The sequence below is a fragment of the Schistocerca serialis genome, chromosome 3 (genome assembly GCF_023864345.2).
Source record: "Schistocerca serialis cubense isolate TAMUIC-IGC-003099 chromosome 3, iqSchSeri2.2, whole genome shotgun sequence".
Taxonomy (NCBI): domain Eukaryota; kingdom Metazoa; phylum Arthropoda; class Insecta; order Orthoptera; family Acrididae; genus Schistocerca; species Schistocerca serialis.
In genome coordinates this window covers 914,312,186-914,336,392 of record NC_064640.1, presented here as the reverse complement: position 1 = coordinate 914,336,392, position 24,207 = coordinate 914,312,186, and the positions used below count along the sequence as shown (strand labels likewise).

The 24,207-nt window shown below is 39.4% G+C and overlaps 1 protein-coding gene across 2 annotated transcripts in view; it reads left to right on the top strand.

Annotated features, from left to right (window-relative positions):
• LOC126471170 (trafficking protein particle complex subunit 10) overlaps positions 1 to 24,207 on the top strand; it is a 157,827-nt gene that overhangs the window by 31,093 nt on the left and 102,527 nt on the right. For both annotated transcript variants that reach the window (XM_050099274.1, XM_050099275.1), the window contains 2 exons: positions 4,518 to 4,624; positions 21,576 to 21,864. In XM_050099274.1, the coding sequence (XP_049955231.1) occupies positions 4,518 to 4,624; positions 21,576 to 21,864 (396 nt within the window). The remainder of the gene's footprint in view (positions 1 to 4,517; positions 4,625 to 21,575; positions 21,865 to 24,207) is intronic.

Below are 24,207 nucleotides of genomic sequence, written 5' to 3'. Positions count from 1 at the left end.
TCCATCGGGGCATTGATTCCTACACATTTTGTGGTCGAAAACTACAGTTCACTGGGTGCTGATCAACATGACGACGTTCTTGACAATGTTAGACTCCCTGCCACTCTTGGAAATTCCGAACCCACTCTAAAAGCATTGTGGGGCTGCAACTCTGCTGAATGTGATATAATCCCTATGGAGTATAGTGGGACCCCAATTTTTGATCTGGTATATAGTGTGGAAACACTAGGGATCATTCAAAACCATTTGATGAAATTAGAAAGTGATCTGAAACAGCAAAAGGTGTTAATGTTTTTTCAGTCCTCTGCCATCCTGTGGTGTGATCACAGGGATGCAACACTGACATGTGCATGAATAAAATGGCAAAGGGTCCCTCTAAGACACCCCCTCCCCCCCAACCCCCTAGCCTCTGTTTGGCAACACTCTTTTGTTGCCACCCACACTTTGGTGAGGAAGTTAAAAATACAGCTTTCAGATACTTTGGAACTTCTTCAGCATCACGGCTGCTCTAGTGCCAGAGGACAGTCAAACCTGTTGAATGGGTTGCCTAACCCTCATGCACTACAGCAGCCAGGAAGCCAAATGGATGTCGAAGTTTCTGACAGGTACATTTTTAACATGCGCAACAAAGGTGCATGGGTGGTACTGCAGGTGTTGCCAAACAGGAGGGGAGGGTCTTAAAAGGACCCTTTGCTGTATTATTCACACACATATTAATGTTGCACACCCCTATGATCATGGCACAGGAAAGGAGGGGGGCAGGGTTGAATCAGGAGGGCTGAAAAACCATAAAATACCCTTTGCTACTTCGAACCACATTCAGATTTTGTCGAATAGTTTTGAACGGTCCCTGGTGGTTCTACCATGTATACCAGAGCAAAAATTGTTGTTGCAGTACACTTCAGAGGGATCAAATCATGTTACGTGTGATTGCAGCCTCCCCCCGATGTCTTTAGAATAGGTTTGAAACACCCAGGGGTAGCAACAGTGTCTAACTTTGACCTGTTGCTCATCACTCTGTGAACGTTGTTTGCGACTGTGAATGTGTAGGAATCAACGTGCCAATGGAAGGTGCAGTTTCATTGGTGTTCTTTATGCCATCCTCAAGAGGCCTTTCTATGTTGATTCTGAATGGTGATGTCTGAAATGTTTTCCTCAGTCACCCATAAGAAAACCATGTGGTTTCAACACTAGCTGTTCTGGTTCAGACCTCTATTGCAGAGGTATCAGAACAAGGAGTAAAATGTGGGTAACGACCTTCTCATCATGTGATATGCCCCAGTGGCATTGGGCAGAATTGTGGTACAATTTGGTGCCAATGTGACATCATTAACACACCTTAGAGCTCACATGAATTTCTGAGCTGTGGCCGTTTCATCACGTGTCAACACCTTGCTGTTTTAAAGTGTTGCTGAGTCTGAGGGTGAGGGTAACGTTGCTGGACACCACACTTTTACACCACGAGAGAGGGAGATTGTAGTCACCTTTCAGACAAATTTCAAATGTATGCATCACAATGGGAAGCAGTTGCAGGATTTTGATCAAGTGGTCCATCTATTGTGTTGCACAGTGCCTTATTGCATTATGTGTGCGTTAATTAATTAATCTTGAATAATAATGTTTCCTTTTCTATGACCACAAGATTGTAAGTTTTCTTTTTTAAGCATTCGTGCATGTTTTTGTCGGTTCGAAAATGATTTCATAGAATGCAATTGATAGTCACTTAGTTATTTCTGAAAAAAAATTTCTTTTACACAGTTGCTTTTACCAGCAACATTCGTTTCTGGAGTGTGATACCCTATGTGTATGTTGATACAGTAATGTGTACAAAATGCATTTTTTGGAACAGTTTGATTTTTGCTTTTGAGATTGTGATTAGCAAATGCTTGATGTGTTAAGACAGTGTTAAGTACACCCTTCCTTAGTTTCATATAAAAATGGGAATTTTGTTTAGTTACACTTTGTGAAAATTTTCTCCATCATACACTTCATTGCCTCATATCAGTAAATCCAAGAATTTTTGTGACTTGAATTTTTTAAAGTACTGTGTTTGAAATTAATGAATGTGAGATCATTTTGCTATTTTTCCAACAGATATAGTGTAATAAAAAATCTTTTCTCTGTGTGAAAGTGGGCCTTCTATAACTGCATAAATAATGGCAGGTTGTTCAATGCAAATTTGCTTAGTGAGGCAGCACATGGAAAAAAAGGGCTTGTCTTGGGAAAAATTTGATTGTATCCCTGTCTTTTGGGAACCATGGCAGTCTCAAAGCTCATCGTAGTACTTTCAAGTACTAGGAAAGGCTCTTTGGAAGATAGACTATTCACACTTTAACTCTTGCTCGATTGCCATGGAAAAGAATTGTGTTTTAATGGACTGAGAACCATCATTTTGTTGTATTTTGACAGGCTTCATGCATGTTGATAGTGAAACAGTAGTCAGTTCTCAGTGTGGCTGCCACACCTTTCACCTGATTACAGGGAGTGTGGGCTATTGCCATGGAGTGAAGTACTAAAGAGGTACCTCAGTTAACATGTAACTTTTAGAATTTTTATTGCACTTGGTCGTATTTGATTTACTAAAAAATGAAACTTTGTGTCTACTGCATCCGTTTATCCTGCTGCACAAAAAAAATTATCTGTTTTCAAGTTGGTAAAACTCTGCCACTAGATGTTGGTTTCCACACGCAAACTGAATTACTCACACAGCAAGAGCAACCTATGTTCTTTCATTGAAACTTCAGTTTTAAATTTTGTGGCTTGTTCTGTGAGAGGAGGAGAAACATTGAAGGAACTACCTCAGTTTAAAGAGCATTAAATGTGAGGGAAAACACGTGCTATATTCTACATGGGCCCTAAATTGGTGCCCTCTTCATTGTTCTAGCTTCTGCTGCCATGAACTTGCAAGAAATTAACAGTTGAGGATGATACCCTTCTGGTTTAAAACAATTCAACATTCCGAACTTCCGTGAACTTATTGTGACACCATGGACAAATATATCTTACATAGTGGACTGTGGTATGAAAAATCTAAAAACAGTTAATGTCATGTTGCGAAAGACTGCCCCTTTAATATTAACTCCAACATTACAGACTTATCTGAACGCATTTTGTTACTACCATATTAATATATCTACATCCATACTCCGCAAGCCACCTGACGGTGTGTGGCGGAGTTATGCACTACTTACATGTAGTATTCTTAATTATTGATGTTTCACCATATGATAAATAAATGTCGTGTGATGGGGGCCTCCCATTGGGTAGACCGTTCGCCGGGTGCAAGTCTTTTGATTTGAGGCCACTATGGCGACTTGCATGTCGATGGGATGAAATGATGATGATTAGGACAACACAACACCCAGTCCCTGAGTGGAGAAAATCTCCGACCCAGCCGGGAATCGAACCTGAGCCCTTAGGATTGACAGTGTACCATGTAAAAGCCAAACAAACTCAAAAAAATTAAAGCTTCCTCTAGTTTTTAGAATAGTGTTTCCATTTGTTGTAAAGATAGCCTTTTCAAAGATCCATTTATCTGAAACCAAGCCTAAGAATATTACCACCAGTGCATGTGCTTGCCAGGGCAGTTACAGAAGTGTGCTTCTCAGTGTGTCTGCCATTTCCTATTAACCATTACCTGAGGCAACAGAGTTAAGTATTTGTCACCTCATCATGTCCTTGTAGTGAATTGGTTGGTAGTTCACCATCTCTGGTGGAGAAAAACTCAACAGAAAACAAAAATTGAAAAAGAGTAAATACAAAGCTGCTGGTAAACCTTTTGGGATGTGAGGTTGTGGTCCAAGAAACTCTTCCGTTCCCAACGTTTCATCCAGGACATTTTCAGAGGCGCTTCTCTGCCGAGTCTTGCTGACTGACTGGTTGGACGTTCAAGATATATATATATTGTTTGTGTCTGTATATGTGTGGATGGATATGTGTGTGTGTGCGAGTGCATACCCGTCCTTTTTTCCCCCTAAGGTAAGTCTTTCCGCTCCCGGGATTGGAATGACTCCTTACCCTCTCCCTTAAAACCCACTTCCTTTCGTCTTTCCCTCTCCTTCCCTCTTTCCTGATGAGGCAACAGTTTGTTGCGAAAGCTTGAATTTTGTGTGTATGTATGTGTCTGTTCGTGTTTCTATCGACCTGCCAGCGCTTTCGTATGGTAAGTCACATCATCTTTGTGTGTCTATAGGGAAACATTCCACGTGGGAAAAATTATATATAAAAACAAAGATGAGGTGACTTACCGAACGAAAGCGCTGGCAGTTCGATAGACACACAAACTGTTGCCTCATCAGGAAAGAGGGAAGGAGAGGGAAAGACGAAAGGAAGTGGGTTTTAAGGGAGAGGGTAAGGAGTCATTCCAATCCCGGGAGCGGAAAGACTTACCTTAGGGGGAAAAAAGGAAAAAAAATGGATTGAGAGATACAGAATTAGCATTCTTCAACTTTTATCTCATAGTAACAGTGTGGTTACAGTTCCTCTTAAATTTCATTTTTTTTTATTTTCTTTTCCAGGTTTATCAGAACCTGTGCAAAAATTGCAGGTGCAAAAGATCTGAATTGTCAGACCAGAATATTCTATTTTGATGAAATGATGAGTGCGCTTATAAAATTTAGTAGTGGTAAGCAACAGATTTTTTTGCATTATTATTCTTTCTTGCAACACATGGTATAAAAAATTTAATTATGCATGAATAATCAGCTTGAGAGAATGGAAAATGTAACAGCATGCTAGTGTAAAATATTGAATAAGAGTTCGCCTAATTTACTTTTGCATTATACTTGTTTTTGAAGAGTTTTGTAAGCCTTGAAAGTTGTTAGTTGCTGTTCTGACAGTGCTTTTCCAGGTTGTCCTGTTTTGGCATTTAATTTCTCATCTAGGATTTTTATTTATTATCTTACGTCAAATAGTCTGTCTACCAAGAGATGTTCATCCTGAGGGTATTCTGTATGCATGTGATGGGTTTTTCTTTATTCCTGAGCTTGAAGTACCCTTGCAATCCAACGATGTCTCCTAGCTTTAATGTTGGGTGCAATTTGTGCCACTTCACATAAACTGTAGACTTGAGTGTTTGTTAGTTTTCTCAGTTCTGCTGTGATTTGATGTTGGATTCCTCCAAATAGCTTTCTCAAAATATTACTTCCAAATATTGTTGGTTTTACTTCTTTCAAATTTGTTAATGTCCAATTCTCATTGGCATATTTTAGAACAGGTATGCTAAGAGTTTTACGTATTTGTTTGGTTCTCTTTCTAGAGATCAGGCTGCTGCTTATTATGCCCAGCATTGCAAGATAACAGCTATATGTCTCCAACAAAATGTTCTCAATTTACAAGGAGTGTTATTTTGAGTAAAACACTCGAGTTTTCGATAGCTGTCTCCACCGTCATCATCAGGAGTGAAAGTCACTAACTACCTGGGCTGGCACAGTGTTGTGTTTATGTAGATCAGGGCCGGCCAAACGCTGCACAGTGTGCAGACGTGCGGAAGTGCTGCACATGTGCGCACGTGTGCCACAATGAGCGACAGCGACATCTGTTACTAGACATGTGTCCTAAATGAACGGCGGCGGCTCCACTTCCCCGTTTATGTGGTACAAGCAAGAGCGCAACATACCCAGTCTTGTTTACTCCTGGTGACCGTAACCTTAACAGGGAAGTGCTGAGAAATGACAGGTACTGTGCAAAAGCAAAGGACGGGAGATGTATGTTCTCAGTCGTTTAAAAATGACTGGGAACTGCAGTTCTTTTTTGTAGCCGTTGGCGAAAACTCAGTGTTTGCTGTGCCGCCGAATAATAGGCGGCCAGCGTAAGTTTTCAATTGAAAGACACTACAATACATACCACAAAGACGAGTGTAGTGTACTCAACAGTAAAGAACGGCAAGCAAAATTAAATATCCTTAAGAAAATGGATGAGACACATCAACTCGATTTTACTGTATGTCAAAGTAACTGTTACTTCTTGAACTCTTAGTTTCTTGTGTTACATTTATGTACGCTGTAAAATTTACTGTTTTCAATTTTCCAGAATGACAACCACACCAAATCTTCACTGCGAGCAAGTTTTAAAATCACATTAAGAATTACACAATCTGGGAAACTCTTTTCCGAAGGGGACTTCATGAAATGGTGTCTGATTGATGCTGCAGAACTTGTGTGTCCCACGGACGTTAGCAGGTTTCAAGAAATCAGTCTATCCAAACAAACAGTGACAAGACGTATCAGTGCTATGGCTGGCGATGTGCACAGGCAGCTAATAAATAAGGCTAAAGACTTTGTTGCTTTCTCTGTTGCGCTCGATGAAGCAACAGATCTTACAGATACAGCCCAGGTTGTGATATACATACGAGGTGTCGATATCGCACTTTGTGTAACAGAGGACGTATTGGACTTAGTACCTTCGAAAGGGACTGCTACAGGTGCGGACTTACTCCAAGCTGTCGAGCAAGCGATTGATGGTGTCGGTATGGACTGGAATTGGTTAGTCTCAGTGACCACAGATGGAGCACCATCAATGCAAGGCCATCAGAGAGGACTCATAGCACGGATGCGCAAAAAGCTAGGGCGCACAGACGAGGCATTGTATGGAGTTCACTGCATTCTGCATCGAGAGGCGCTGTGTGCAAAATCAGTAACGTTAGCAAACGTCATGCAAATTGTTGTGCGTACTGTAAACTATCTGAAGACACATGGGCTTACGCATCGCCAGTTACGGCGGTTCTTGGAGAAATTTGGAGCGGAGTACGGCGACATACCTTACTATACCGAAGTACGCTGGCTCAGTTGGGGTAAAATGCTGAAAATATTTTTTGATTTACGGTTGGTCATAGTAACATCCTTACATGAGAAGGGAAAAAGTGAATCTATGTTGGAAGACCCTTGTTGGATATCAGACCTTGCATTTCTCGTGGACATTACGTCTCACATGAACAGCCTGAATATCAGTTTGCAAGGTGAAAATAATTTAGTTTCTGACATGTTGGAAAAAAGTAAATGCCTTTGAAAGGAAGCTTGCGCTTTTAGAGAGCCAGCTATTGACAGAAAACACTGCACATTTCCCGACTCTTTGACTGGTCCATGAAACTGCTAGATATCAAGAATACGTGTCAACAATTATAAAAATTAAGGAAAAATTTGGAGCACGATTTGCTGATGTTAAGAGTTTGTCTCCTGTCATTTGCCTCTTTGCTCGACCGTTCTCATCGTCAGTTGAAGATGATCCAAATGATCTACAGATGGAACTGATAGACCTACAGTGCAATACAAGACTGAAGGACAAGTTCTTTGCAGTGCGGGAGTACAAGAGAATTCTACGAAAATTTTTCATAACAAGAATTTCCATGCCTGCACCGAGAAGCTGCGAGAGTTATGTCCATCATATTCGGGTCGACATATGTTTGTGAAACATTTTTCTTGGTGATGAAAATGAATAAAACAAGGTTTCGATCAAGCATAAGTGGTGAAAAGTTTCGCATCAGCTTGCGCTTGTCAATGAGCCGTGCTTTTGTGCCCAATATTAACTATATCATTTCTCATGACCAGTGATAAACGTGTTTAGATTTATTCCTTTCATAATTAAAAATTATTGTTTACTAACTGTGCATTATTGCCTCATTCTGCTCCAGGTTACATTATTATCAGGAAAATTGTTCATTAAACCGATTGTTCCAATGTATACTCACATTTAGGTTTTTTTTTTTTTTTTTTTAAAAAAATGTGTGAAGGGCTATGCTCAGCTGAAGTCGATAAAACATAACATTCATCTAATTGTTGGTTATTATGCAGATTTCAGACAGAACTGATGAAAGATATAGCAATAATGGTATTGAAATTACAGGTGATCATCGAGAGGTCAGTGAGACAGAAATTATGTGGGTGTAACTGAGGTAACCGAGAATTAGTTATAGGAAACCTTGCATTACTTTAATGTTATTTGAAATCATGAATAAGGTTCGCTGGAAGTTGCTAAGTGCTCTCTTTCTTAAATACTAGATCAGAAACATTATGCGTATTTACATGCCGTCAGTCAAGCTGCCTTAATAAAACCCACGGTTGTTAACTGTATTACTTGTCTTACTGGGTTAAACTGTTAACATAAAAGTAGATGTCTCAATGAGTAGACTGTGACAGTATTTTAAATGTTTAATACGTGAAATACCTTCACATGGTTGGCTTGCAAGCTGTGGAAAGAGCACTAGAATGCGCTGGTACAGAGTATACCAGCAAGTGGGTAAAGTGACATCTGTGCCAAGAAACATGCACTACGTGAACGCTGACGGCTGTGGCCGTGCGGCGTGCACGCTGTGACCCGGAAGTTGCACATGTGCAGGAACACCGCACGTGTGCAGAATTTCTGGCCGGCCCTGATGTAGATGCAATGGCAGCTTATCCTTATATTTTCAAAATTGATACTGTTCATTCCTGTTCCCAATACAAACTGATTTGAGCATATGATGATTCAATATGCTATCCAGTCAGTCTTTCAATTATGTAGTGTGAAACAGGGTTATTATATAATGTACGTTGCCATTAGAGGTATAGAGAAAGTGAACTCTTCGGTTAAAATATTGGTCATTGTTACAAAGCCTATAGAGGTATTCCTAATGATAATCTTGTCTAATGCTTTGTGGATTTCTGTGGTTGCTGTTGACAGTGGTCAAAGGCATGACATGAGAATTTGGAGCTGGTATTCAAAAACTCCCTATGGAGTTTCAAATTGTTCAGCAGAATAAATTTAGTGATTATGTAATACCTATAATAAATTTTATTCATTTTGATGGAAATTCAGTGCCTGCAGTAAAGGAAGGCCTACTATCAGTCCCAACAAGATAATTTTGTATATTCAGAGTGTGTCCAAAAGGAATATTTAGTGAGGTGACTTTATACAGCTGTCAGATACTTGAACTGCATTTTGGCTATTAGCTGCATGGATTATTCTTTTTATTTGCTGGCTTCAGCCCTAGTGACCATCATCACAGGAAGACTTTCAACAAAAATGAAATATGTAATGTACGCACAAGATAAAGTAAATAGGTTAACAAGTATGTGAGATAATTATATCAAAGTACTAACAAAAGCAGTAAAACAGACGGAGAAGCACTTGAGCTTTCCTGTAGATGAATTGAAAGTCACAAGGTGTTTACTTAACCATATGTAGTATATCATGGCTCAAACAGCATATGAAATTGGCCCCACTACAGTTCACAACTGTGTATCAAAGATAAAGCTGAAATACTGATCACAGTTAAACAGAGACTGTCAATTAACACATTAAGAACTTCCAAGAATACAATGCGAATATGTTGTATCACATTCAATGTACGTTACATACAAAGATCTACACTGCCAGCAATCAAAGAGGAGGAAGAAAATACACATATGTCTGAGAAGTATATTACAATGTATCAGTGTTGTCTACAGTATGAAGACACAGTTTTTGTGGAAACACAATGAAAATATCACTCAAAGAGTATTGCTTATGAATAATGGGATACCTAAAGTGTAATATTGTAACTTACATCCTATATGTACAAATGTTTTAGTTTGAAAAATATTTGTTTTTGATGTTGTTCAGACCTGATGTGTAAATCATCCACGTACCAAGGTTTAGGCTATTGATTTTCATGATTTCAGTGACTAGTGTCAGATCTCTAGGTATGAGATAACTGATTAGTGTCTGTGTTTTAGGTTGTATGATAATACAATTTCAAATTTTTGTTATTGGTCAACATTGTTCCTTTAGATAATATCATACGTATGCTCCTGTATTGTCCAATACCACACTGGCAACATTGTAATTTAGAAATTATAGAGAACTTCACTATAGTTCTAAACTTGAGTGAGTAGATTTCTGATGTTTTACCATTAGTTCTATGGCCTTCAAAGAGGAAGAAACATGTAGGCCTAGTTATGACACTGTTAAACTTGACAGTTGCTTAGCTGTTCTTTATACTTACGAGGAAATAGTGCTCAACATGTAGGTCAGTGGTGCCGGAGCTTTGTCATTATTAACCCCTAGTTTAAGTGATATAGTATCCATTATTTAAATGGTTGCTACCTGAGATTCAGGTTCATACTACAATAGAATCTTTGATAGCTTTTTGGCTGCATAGTTCATGCTGCTACATTTAAAGTGAACATATCGTTCTGATGTTTCTATACAGGTTTTTGTCATTGTACAAGTGTACCAGTATTTACTTAACAGAGATATTTGTATTCTTGACATTGCCAATTGTTATTGTCAGCCAATGTAGTGAAATAATACTAATAGTATGAGACAGCTGCTTCGGCAACATGTACGGCAGTTCATACTTATTGATTATCTTATGTTGTCCCCGATTTTTGTCATCTGTATACTTATGTCATGTTAGTAATGTTTGTAATTTAAATGTTTGTTGCCCAGTACCTAGGTTGTATCATTACCGATTGGCACTTGATGTACAAGTTGTATAATATTACAATTGGAAACTGTTGCCGTTTATCTACATAATGCCCTTTCAGAAATTAACGGATATTTGTTCATGTAACTTTATACGTTGTATTATACACTATATATGATTAAATTATCTTGTACTAATGAGTGTACAAAACTCTGTGTACTTAATTCTGACATAACCTTATAGTTGCAAGTATTATAAATGATGTATTTTCATGATGTGTGTGTTACTGATAACTAACAGATTTATTGCTAAGGTATTGACTGGAAATTTATGATTTACGAAACATTAGAGTCCTATTGTTGGATCTATGGCTGTATGGAATGTAAGTGTTCTTCAGATATCCCATTACTCATAAGTACTAATTTTTGAGTGATATTTTCATTATGTTTCCATGAATACTGTGCCTCTACACACTGTTGACAACACTTATACATTCTAATATTATCTTCTAAGGTATATGTGTATCATTTCCACTTTTCTGGTTGCTGACAGTGTCTCTCTCTGTATAACTTTAATCAAATATGATATGGTGTACTTCGCATTGTATTCCCCGAAGTTCTTACGTACGTACGTACGTGTACATTGATGGTCTCTATTTAACGGTGATCAGTTCTCACACTATTTCTTTCATACTCAGTTGTGAGTTATAGTGAGGGAATTGTTTTGCTGCTTTGAGTTGTGATATATAACATATGATTAATTAAACATCATATAACATTGAGGACTTTGTCTTCATCTAAATGAAAGATAAATTGCTTGTACATCTAATGTATTTCCTATGATGATGGTTGCTAGGGCCAAGACTGGTAAAGAATAAAGAATAATTTATACATCTTACATTTAAAATGAAGTTCTTCCTCTGCAAGGGTCATCGCACTTAATTTTGTCGTGTTATTGAACTGACTGCTCAACAGGCACCAATGCCTTACTTTAAAGGTTTGCCGTATAATGTATTTTTCTGTTTAACTCTGTGTATGCACTGTTGGGTAGCTGAATATTTTTATTGTACATGTTTAAATTTTTTAAAGTTCTGCTAGTCAAGCTCAAAATAGAGAAGAATAGCTCTGTGTTGGTGTGCCAATTGCAGTGTCAAGACATACCACCAATGCAACAGACATCAGGGCATGAAGAGAGCCTTGCCACACAATCTCCGAGTGAGGAAAGCAGAAACAGAAAGACCCAAGCTCAGTGCCCCAACATAATTACTGAATTATCACAGCTAGGAAAGAGGCACTGATGGGACTGATAAATAGGGGCAAATGCATTTATACACCCAGTCACCATGTCGTAGGTGCAGGCTCGGCCCTTCAAGTAATGAGAATTTTGGAGCTCAAAGGCATCTCCATTCATACTGCCATTTTTTTCTGTCACTAGGACCAGATAAAATGACGATCTGTTGAGTTTCAGTGAAAACAAGACAAGCTGATTGATGGTGGTCTGCCTGCTACACACTAGCTGAGTGCAACACTGATACGCAGCCAACCTGTTACCTATCACAGCTGTGGTCTGCCGTTACTGCCTACTAGGACATTGCAGATGCGGAGAAGACCGATGTGCTGCCAACCTTTACCCCCATATGCCGCCGCCCCCCGCCTCCATCCCCACCAGCGCAGCAGGTGGCCATGGCTCACATCTCCCTGATGAGGCATCTTTGAGGCACATGCTTGTTGTATCTGGCTGCCGATTGCTGCCCTGAAGACACTTTGATTCTGTAAACTCAACACGAGAAAGAAATCTTACTGCAGATACCACTGTCACTGATGCATCCAGGCATGAACTGGAGCACTCGTCCATACTCTGTGCCCGGCCTCCTGCACACAACACAACCCCAGCTTTACAAGTCGCAACAGCACCCAATACTTCTAACAGTGGGGAAGAAAACCAATGTGCACTCCGTGTGCATACCGGGGGGAGTCATTCCAGATGTGGAAAGGGTCCTTCCGGATGCCATGAAGGGTACAGGGTGCACCCATCTGCAGGTGGTCGCTCATGTCGGCACCGTGTGAGACCCAACTCGCTTTATTTGTTCATGAGACCCAGAAAATATTAGATACAGGCTCCCAGGTAGATGCTATTTTTCTTGACTTCCGGAAGGCGTTCGATACAGTTCCGCACTGTCGCCTGATAAACAAAGTAAGAGCCTACGGAATATCAGACCAGCTGTGTGGCTGGATTGAAGAGTTTTTAGCAAACAGAACACAGCATGTTGTTATCAATGGAGAGACGTCTACAGACGTTAAAGTAACTTCTGGCGTGCCACAGGGAAATGTTATGGGACCATTGCTTTTCACAATATACAGGGTGATTCAAAAATGCATGTAAATATTTCAAGGGTGTATTTGTGAGGTAAATATAAGACAAAAATGTTCTATACAATTTTTTCCATACTTGGCTTATTACAGAGTTATGAACAAAACAGGATAATACATTCAATACAACGTAAGGTATTTAATTCCCAGAGTTCACAGTTTAATTACAGTGCATTTGGACTAACAACGCAAACTGATAAATAAACGTGACGTAACAAACTGAAACAATTCCTCGCGAACACTGTATTAATTTAGGTCCTGTTGATTGAACTACAGCAATGCACAATAACTAAGGAAAATTGAAGCATTTTACAGACTGTACTGTACTGTACTGTATTTGCACAAATCTTAATGCAATGCATGTTCAAAATGCTGTCCCTGAACTTGCAGACAGACCCGTGCTCGTCGCATCAATGATCTCTGCACATTACACAGTCCGTTCAACTCTCCACGAATAATTTCACAACCACCTTCAATTCTTTGTTGTAGCACTTCTCTGTTCGGTACTGCAGAAGAATACACCAATGTCTTTAGTCGGCCCCATAAATAAAAGTCTAAAGGGTTCAGGTCAGGTGATCTGGCTGGCCAAGCAATTGGTCCTCCGCGACCTATCCATCGATGTGGATACGCAGAATTGAGGTACGCCCTTACGTTGCGGCTGTAATGGGCGGGAGCACCATCGTGCATAAACCACATGGTGGCTCGTGTTGCAAGAGGGACATCCTGTAACAATCCAGGCAATTCTCCCTCCAAAAATTCGCAGTACGCGTGCCCATTCAGCCTTGGAGGCAGAACATGAGGTCCGAGTAAGTAATTCCCCACAATACCACACCAAATGTTTATGGAGAATTGATGTTGATATCCACGCACAATTCTCGCGCCAGGATTCTCGACAGCCCACTGGTGCATATTATGCGAATTGATTACACCCGCACGAGTAAACATGGCCTCATCTGTGAATAATATCCGCCGAATGAACATTGGATCATTCAAATGACGCTCTTGTAACCACTGGCAGAATTGCTGACGGCGAGGATAGTCTTCAGGTGTCAATTCGTGCACTTTTTGCAGGTGAAATGGATGCAACTGTTGTCTCCGAAGCAGCCGCCATACAGTAGATTGTGGAAGTCGTACAGCTGCACTAATTTGTCTCGTACTGATAGATGGATCTTGGTCTACCAGGTCCAAAACATGTTCCTTGACGTTCACTGCATGCTCAAGTGGTCGACCTGAATGTGGCCCAGGACGAATGCCATACTCCCGCATACGTCTGTCCACAGATACAAACGTCTGATGACTTGGTAACCGTCTTCCTGGAAACAGCTCACTGTACCTTCGTCTTGCTGCAAGTGCATTTCCATCTGCTGCACCATACACAAGGTGCATATCAGCATACTCACTGTTTGAGTACATCATGTGCACGAAACCTTTAGCCTTCCGACGATGAATGAACGACAGGACGTACTTTTCCGTTACCAACAACATCAGCGCCATCTTCCGTACAGTAGGAGTAAACATCACGTGCAAACAAAAACAAACACTATTCATGCAGTTTCGAATCAACTGTTGGGAGATACGTATGTGAATTACGTACCAGAATATGGCATCCTGCTGCTTGCACTGCCGTCGTTTTGATACGGACATGACTTTCGTATTTAACGATAACTCTGGAATTAAACGTTTATGGAAAAACATTTATAGAACATTTTTGTCTTATATTTACCTCACAAATACACCCTTAAAATATTTACATGCATTTTTGAATCACCCTGTATATAAATGACCTAGTAGATAGTGTCGGAAGTCCCATGCGGCTTTTCGCGGATGATGCTGTAGTATACAAGGAAGTTGCAGCATTAGAAAATTGTAGCGAAATGCAGGAAGATCTGCAGCGGATAGGCACTTGGTGCAGGGAGTGGCAACTGACCCTTAACATAGACAAATGTAATGTATTGCGAATACATAGAAAGAAGGATCCTTTATTGTATGATTATATGATAGCGGAACAAACACTGGTAGCAGTTACTTCTGTAAAATATCTGGGAGTATGCATGCGGAACGATTTGAAGTGGAATGATCATATAAAATTAATTGTTGGTAAGGCGGGTACCAGGTTGAGATTCATTGGGAGAGTGCTTAGAAAATGTAGTCCACCAACAAAGGAGGTGGCTTACAAAACACTCGTTCGACCTATACTTGAGTATTGCTCATCAGTGTGGGATCCGTACCAGATTGGTCTGACGGAGGAGATAGAGAAGATCCAAAGAAGAGCGGCGCGTTTCGTCACAGGGTTATTTGGTAACCGTGATAGCGTTACGGAGATGTTTAATAAACTCAAGTGGCAGACTCTGCAAGAGAGGCGCTCTGCATCGCGGTGTAGCTTGCTCGCCAGGTTTCGAGAGGGTGCGTTTCTGGATGAGGTATTGAATATATTGCTTCCCCCTACTTATACCTCCCGAGGAGATCACGAATGTAAAATTAGAGAGATTAGAGCGCGCACGGAGGCTTTCAGACAGTCGTTCTTCCTGCGAACCATACGCGACTGGAACAGGAAAGGGAGGTAATGACAGTGGCACGTAAAGTGCCCTCCGCCACACACCGTTGGGTGGCTTGCGGAGTATCGATGTAGATGTAGATGCAGTGAAGACCAGCTTTTTACATGCCATGTAGTTTCCCTTCTTTGATGAGAATATTGCACAATAGTTAGCAAACCACCAAACGTGATTAACCTGGTCGTGTAGTGTATGTACAGTTAGTGTGGTTCTGACTGTAAAATGTATTGACAATTTAAAAAAAAATTGCTGTAGTTCATGGAGTACTACATGCTTCTTCTGGACGTCGAGTTCAGAAGATTAGGTGAGAGCAAACTGTTCAGTAGCTCAGAAAATGGGAAGTTGGAAGTGTAGTGTATCAAAAAGCTCGGACAATTTATAAATTTCAGGTAAAATATTTGATGTGGATATGGGTGACAATGAATTACATTGTTTATTTGGGTGTAGCTAGTAACCTATAAAATGTCAGAAGTTGTGCAATTTCAGAACCATTCCCAATACCATAAAACCTAAAAAGTGACATTAAATTATTATTTCTGTGCTTTTAAAAATACTCCTGTTGTCTAATCCCATTATTGAGAAATACTAGTAAATGTACCTAGCAGTAAAACCTTTCCTTGTATATTTTGCAGTTTCAGAAACAATCACAGTCATGTGTTGTTTCCGGATATGAAATTAGTTGTGCAAATATGTGTGTAAATATTTCATTTCCAGGTAATGATTCATAACTAACAGCCACAATCTCTAGAATTTTCTTTACACATAACCTTTCATGCCTTGAGTTACTCTTTATCAGTTTTGTGAACAGAATACCATAATTGTGCAGTGACATTGGCTTGCAGAGGCATTGAGATTATGTAGCAACATTGTAGTGTGTGTAGACTGTCTCGGTGGTTATGTGCCAGTCCGTGGATCCAAAAGTCTGATATGTCCTAGGATTTTTCTAGTCACTTATCACTGCTAGCAATGTTCATTAATGTGAAAAATGTAATGTTACATCTGGAGTCCTCCTGTAACTTGCTGTGTAAGTTATTTCAGAGGTGAGAGGAAAGCAAGGGCATACCAGCTCCGTTAGGATAACACCTAGTAAAGCACTGTGGCATTCAAACCAAGTCTGGGGTTCATGACAGCTTAATCAATCATTGCATGCATTCAGCCAGTGCCTGATGTGTTTCTGAAATCGTGTGTCTGAGTACTAGAAAAAAAAGACATAATGTGGACTTACCTGCAGAGGGCTACATTCTGTTCAACATGTATGTGGTGTTACACATTAAAAAATTAAAATAATTTCAGTGTGCAGTTCTTGTCAAATTACTGAGTGGCACAACCAATCTGTCTAGTTCGAAACACAAATGATTTTAGGCATGCCATTGTGTTTATTTTCTGAGTTTGACAGTTGAGTGATAATGATTTCCTATCTGTAATGTATAGGTTTCCAACCTCAGCAATGTGAATAGTGACCAATACGTTCTTCAACATTTTTAACCATACTGAGTTGCACTAATCGTGGCCTACAGGGATTAAATAAACTGATGGAACTTTCCAAGCATGTTAATAATGAAGAAGCTTCTTTTTCAGTCCAGGAATAATTTTAGTGTTCTTTTGTTGAATAAATTTTACTACAGTTATTCTGTTGGATTTTTGGTATGTTCAAACAGCCGAGCACTTCCTTGACAAAGTTTGCTGGAGATGCTACCTCATATAGTCTGTGGTTTGGAAAAGAGCACTTTTTGATTATAGATTAACTGATTACACTTCATGAAGCTTAACCACACCTATAATGGTGTTGTTGAATGGGTTCACAGAAGTGAAAAATGGTAATGGTTTCATAAGTGATTGATATACACACTGTAGTGGCTGTGCGTGTAGTGAGAATTTTGTGATTTTTCATAGTCCAGAATTTGTTTGCGCAGTTCATAAATGAACAAAACATGTTCTTACGGAATGTTACAGTGTTAGAATGGAGAATGTCTGTTACTTGATTCTAGTGTTAGGTATTTACATCATGAGTATACAACAGCATTAGAATGGAGAATGTTGATTGTACAGCTGTATTGCTCCCATTAAATTAGGCTTCATTCTCTTGTGTTGATTGTCATAGCAGATACTGCTGTAAAAACTAAAACTCCTAACTGTTCCCTCCTTATACATTTACAAAACCATGTTCTTCGTTCCTAGGCACAACAATTTTCTGGGGAGGAAATAAGTTCGCCCGTATTTGAAACACAATAAATAAAGGCAAGTACGTGTTTCTTGCACTAAATATGCTAAGACTCCACAGTATACTGTCTGCAAGCTGGCAGCTGGGTGCCCACAGGCAGAGTTATGAATGTGATTCATCAATACCACTGGACTGTAGCGTACCATCTGTGCCTGCCCAATACGAGCTGACAGGTGCTTATGCCCCATGGGTCATGGTTGGAACACCGTGGTACATGGGGACAGAAATATGTAATAAGTGGACAGACACAACCATCCTCAGTTTGAAACTGGATCCTGTTAAAAGAAATCAACAGGATGTTTTTGGGGGAAATTCCTACTATTTGGTAAAATAATTCATGTTCAATGAAATATGTTGACCAATGTGAAACTTAGAATAAGATTTATTGAGTGACCATTTTCCATAAGGGAACACTTTTAATACAGTAGAATTTGAAATCGAATATGCCGCAAACTCAGTTAACTCATACTAGCTGTTCGGTTCCAGCCAATTTACATTGAAAAATGTACCGCTTACACCAAATTTTGGATAATTTGTACTACAAACAAAATTTTGGTCCCTAAATTACGTATTCTGTATCGTACACTTCATCTAAACATAAAAGTATGTACATATGTAGTGCTATGCACTATGGTACTTTCCGTTACGCATGTCACAAAATTTTTCTCAATGATGTTACTGTTCTGTACTTTCACGACAATGGCATGATCACTTTTTTGCTGCCCATGTGTCATTCCCTAGCACAAGAGGCCAGGGCGGGGGAAGAGAGGGGTTTGTTGTTTGAATGGTTCCAGCACATTTGCTCACAGCAAATTCAGTGTTCCAGCCTCATGCTTCAAGAAAACGATAATGAAATGGCCCAGAAAAATGAAATTTCCGGGTTTGTGTTTTCCGCAGGCTGGCTAAGGCATTTTCAGGATAGGCATAAAATCACAGTGCTGTCATTGTCTGTGTGGAGAAACATAGAGTAAAGGAGGAAGATGCCAATGAGTGAACATGGAGAATTTCAGTCCAAACTTTCTCATACCCAAGAGATGTGTGTATTATGGATGAAGCTGGTGTTTCCTATAACTTGATGCCTGAATAACCCAACAGGTCAAGGGCAAAAAATGTAAGGGAGGAAAACACAGTATGTAGAGACTGGCACTGGTCTTATGTTGTAATTCAGGTGGTTCTGAGAAGCTCAAACCATTAGTGAATGTAAAATACAAGAATCCACATTATTTTAAAAACTTCAACCTATCCATATGAAGATGGTATCTGTTCATTTGGACATGTCCGAAAGAACAGATACCGTTGATGATTGTGCGGCTTTCGAAGAATGAAATTATGAGTACAATGAAATCCAGACCATTAGATGCTTACAGGCATTGATAAATATCAACGGGGACAGTTGTGCCCCCTGACCCGGACTCGAACAGGGATCTCCTACTTACAGGGCAGGCACTCTATCCGACAGCCATCGAGGACACAGAGGATAGTGTGACTGTAGGGACTTATATCTGTCGTGCTTCCCGTGAGACCCACATTTCCAACTTACTGTCCACACACTACATTTGTTGTGCCCCTGAGCATAGTGGGCCAAATATAAGCCCCTACAGTCGCACTATCCTCTGTGTCCTCAATGGCTCTGTCGGATAGAGCATCTGCCATCGAAGCAGGAGGTCCTAGGTTCGAATCCCGGTCGGGGCACACATTTTGAACTGTCCCTGTTGATATTTATCGATACCTGTAAGCAGCTAATGGTCTGGATTTCATTGTACTCGTAATTTCATTCAACCTATCCAGTCTGCCTGCCAGTATGAGAATAACAATAAAGCTGAAATGACTGAATCTTTCTCCAGTAGCTGGCTCTTGAAGGCTCAACGACAAATGGCAGCGAGGAAGAGAAATATTTTGCTAACTTTGGAGCACTCCTCGGCACATCAGTTAGATCACCTGGAATTTCTGAACATAGAAGAAGTCATCTTCTTACCGGCTAACAGTGTGAGCCCTCTGCAGCCATTAGACTGAGGAAAAATAGCCTCAGTGAAGTGTAATTACAGAAGTCAACTTATTGGGGCTGCTAGCAGTGTAATCAAACTACAAGAAACAGTTCCACATTGTAATGTATTGCAAGATGTCAGCAACATATCTGCTGCTTGGGATGAAATTACAACAAACACCATAACTAACTGTTTTAAGAAGGCCTGGGCAGCAGCTGATACCACCACTGAAATTGACGAGGAAATCTATGATTCAACATCTGAACTTATAAATCAGGTAAAACTTTTGATTTTGATGCTGCTCTTCTGCAGACTTTAAACCCAGTTGGTGCCCTGTTTTACTGTCAGTATAGAAGAATTAGAAGACTGGATGCAACCAGATATTATTGGTCCTGCTGAAGAACCAGTCATCAATACCGCTGATGATACAGAAGAGAATGATGGCACTTTAATGTCACGCTGTGAGGTGAAACATGATGATACGACACCACCACCCGGTGCTGAAGTTGCGGCTGCAGTCGCGGTTCTCAAGAGATTTGCTGTCATTTGTGATGTCTGCATGGCATTTCAGGCTACTTTGTGTATGCTGTTTTCAGGGTGTGTCATAATATTATGACAAACAATAATTAATGATTTTCTTTTCAAATTGATGTATAGAAGTAAAATGTGTAACTGATAAGAATTGTTGTAAATAAAATGTGCTATGATCAAAACTTAGTGTTTCAAAGAATAGTACATAGGAGTGTTTATTAAGATCATTGTTTGTACTGTTACATGACGTAGTAATTCAATGAGGACAATACTGTTCTGCAATATGTATGTAATTGTACTGTTTGGAGAAAAAAAGATGACAAGAATTTGACAGTATGTACATATAGTTTCTCAATTAAACAAATGCTATAAATAGTGTTGTACATGTACAGTGTAGCTATTCTTACTTTTTCTTGGAGATTGTGAAAATAGAGCATACTTATTCATTGGTACCCATGACGAGAGAAAAGGTGAAAAAGTGAACTCAATGTTCAAATATTTTACAAAGTATCTTGTTACTTAAAATTTTGTCTAACTGAATTGTCTGCTTTTCGGTCCCCTGTAGAATGTTTGACATTTTTGACAGACGCTCAGTCTCATTTATGCTTGCACCAAATCATCACTATCAAAGTGAAGTCCTCCAAGGTTATCTTTGAGTTTTGGAAACAAATGAAAATCAGATGGGGTCTAGTCAAGACTGTATGGAGGATGATCAAAGGCAGTGAATCCAGAGGTCGCAGCACTCGTGTGTGGTCTGGCATTGTCATGCTGAAGGATAAGTGCTCCATATGTGAATAACCTTTCATCCACCGTGTTTGAATGACCTCTTCGAATTCATAAGTTGATTACAGCATGCCATTTCTCACACACCCAACATAAGTTATGTTACTCACCACCATGTTACACGCTACAATTCGAAGCCCTCTAGTGTTAGTAGGCCGCAACATGGGTCAGTGAAGCAGGGAAGGTGACCTGCATATGCATGACATACCTTAACTAATATTGAGAGGAGAACAAAAAATTTGAAGGCATTACTTTTCAGCATGATCTCGTAAATTGACATATTTGTTGGTTATTTTGTACCTTTAGGAGGTGAAATGTGTAGCACTGCCAATGGACACACAAGTGACACATGACGAAGCTGTAGGTTACTGCTGTTAGCATTTATTGTACTTTAATAGTAATATTTATCACAAATGTCAAAATATTTTGAAACGTATGTAACTGTTGTTTAATCTGTGGGTTTCCTCAGTTTTAGCAAATAAAGGTTTCACCAGTTATTGCCAAATCAGTGAGAATGTACTATATCATACAAGATTAACAGTTCCAGTTTTAATAAGAAGCTTGTACTCAGTTTGAAACTGAGACCGTATGAGTCACTATTTTGGGAAGAGTTAGTTACATAAATAGCAAAATATACTGCAAAATCCATAAAATGTAAATATTGTCTTACAGGAGGCATACATTTTGTGTCAAATGAAATGACTAAGGATCTTTCTATTTAATTGTATTTAATATTTGTTTTCTTTGTTACAGAAAATCCAGTAACTACACAGTTGTCGGATGCCTTTCAACTTAACAGAGTTGAAATAATAAAATCAAGCAAACCAATTATTAAACATTCAGTTGTGGAAGTAGAGTTTGAGGTGGAGAGCTTACTGCCTAAGGAGGTGTGTTGCAAGAGAGCATCAGTCCTAGTAAATGAAGTTAGAGAAACTTTGAGGCAAAGTGGGCTACCGGATCCTCGTCCCCATGAGATGGTTTCTGAGAAGAAATCGAAGCAGCATAGTGAAGATGCTAAAGCATCTTTAAAACTTGTAGATAGGTATGGCATTTCTTAAAGAAACCCATAGCATTTACAACAGATTCTTTCATGTTTTACTGATAAATGCTCTAATAATTTTGCAGTCCTTTTGACACCTCTCCCACATGATTTGGTGAATGTTGGGGTTTTGTAGTTTGCACATAACATTAATTTCTTAAATAGAATCCTCTCTTAAAATGCAAAAGAATGCATCATGCCCTTCTAAATAAGACAGCCTCCATTACATTCGACTTTGCAGGGGACGGTCCTACTAACACGTTGTTCCAAATATTAACACTATTTGGAGCATTGAAATTTCCTGCAATGCCAAAAAGAGAGAAAACTATTTCGAAACTTCTTCTAAAAAGTTCTCTAATACAGGCACTTGGAAATAACAGAGAACATGAAAATAAAAAGAAGTGCGTAACAGTCTTCCGAAGAATTGGTTTCCTATTATCAATCAAGTCTTGCGTTGTGTGTTAACCTGAGTCACTGTAATTCAGTTCCACTGTTGGAAAGCATAAAACATTCGATACTGAAAGGAGGAGTTCTACTAATCATTGTTAGTACAGGTGTGCACAAGTAGTGACATCCCTTAACAAAGTGAGAGCAGGAGAGCTGAAAAACCCCAATGTGTCTGTGTATTCATTTAGAATACATTTAACAATTTGATATGGATTCATTTCTCAGGTACAAGCTGGAATCATTTAATCCACTTCATGATTTCAGTCTCCAGTTCAAGCAATAGTTGATCAAGCTCTGCAAAAATGTCTCTCTAACAGTACCACTAAAGTTAGCAGAGATCCTCCTCAATATGCAAACAGTGACATCAGAAACTTTTTAAGAAACAGCATCTGCTGAGAAACAGGTATGCGTAAACTAGCAGATGGGTACATATTAATCGAAGCAGTGCGCTACCAGGAAGGAAATGTTTGAAGCCATCAATAACTCCAATGTTATACCATTGCAAGACTTCTCCTAAAATATCAACAAATAACAATATCAAAGCCAAAATTTTAAAAACTTACCTTTAAATGTTTCCCACAAAGGAAGTCTAAAAATAGTGTTACCATTAACCCTTCTGCTGCCACAGACGTTCTTTCTGTGGGGACAGCTTTTGGCCTGCTGAATAACCTGCAGCAGCCTTCTGCCCTCCTTTTGAGTATTTCAGCCATAGCTTGTGAGCTAAATGCTGTACAGTCTGCATGTCCACTCTTTTCAGTTCGTCTCTGTCTTGGTGCGTGCTGGCACAATAAGTCATTCAAAAGGGAAACGAAGTGTTTACTGAAACACACTATTGATGCATCTGAATACCTTAAGAGTATATAAATAAAATGATTTGTTCTTAGACAAACTTCAAACCAGAGATCAATGTTTCCAAATACGAAAATCTTTCCTCTATGTTGGGATACTTTGATGATACCCGTAATAGGTGAATCTATATAATTTTTTATTAACTGATAATATGTAAGCTGTGTATTTACTACATTCATGGAGTAAGTACTGCTGCATATGTAGAATCGTATCATCCCTTAACAAAGTGAGAGCAGGAGAGCTGAAAAACCCCAATGTGTCTGTGTATTCATTTAGAATACATTTAACAATTTGATATGGATTCATTTCTCAGGTACAAGCTGGAATCATTTAATCCACTTCATGATTTCAGTCTCCATGAAAGGGAAGCAGTGGTTGGGAAGGGAGTAAGACAGGGTTGTAGCCTCTCCCTGATGTTGTTCAATCTGTATATTGAGCAAGCAGTAAAGGAAACAAAAGAAAAATTCGGAGTAGGTATTAAAATTCATGGAGAAGAAATAAAAACTTTGAGGTTCGCCGATGACATTGTAATTCTGTCAGAGACAGCAAAGGACTTGGAAGAGCAGTTGAATGGAATGGACAGTGTCTTGAAAGGAGTATATAAGATGAACATCAACAAAAGCAAAACAAGGATAATGGAATGTAGTCTAATTAAGTCGGGTGATGCTGAGGGAATTAGATTAGGAAATGAGACACTTAAAGTAGTAAAGGAGTTTTGCTATTTGGGGAGCAAAATAACTGATGATGGTCGAAGTAGAGAGGATATAAAATGTAGGCTGGCAATGGCAAGGAAAGCGTTTCTGAAGAAGAGAAATTTGTTAACATCCAGTATTGATTTAAGTGTCAGGAAGTCATTTCTGACAGTATTTGTATGGAGTGTAGCCATGTATGGAAGTGAAACATGGACGATAAATAGTTTGGACAAGAAAAGAATAGAAGCTTTCGAAATGTGGTGCTACAGAAGAATGCTGAAGATTAGATGGGTAGATCACATAACTAATGAGGAAGTATTGAATAGGATTGGGGAGAAGAGAAGTTTGTGGCACAACT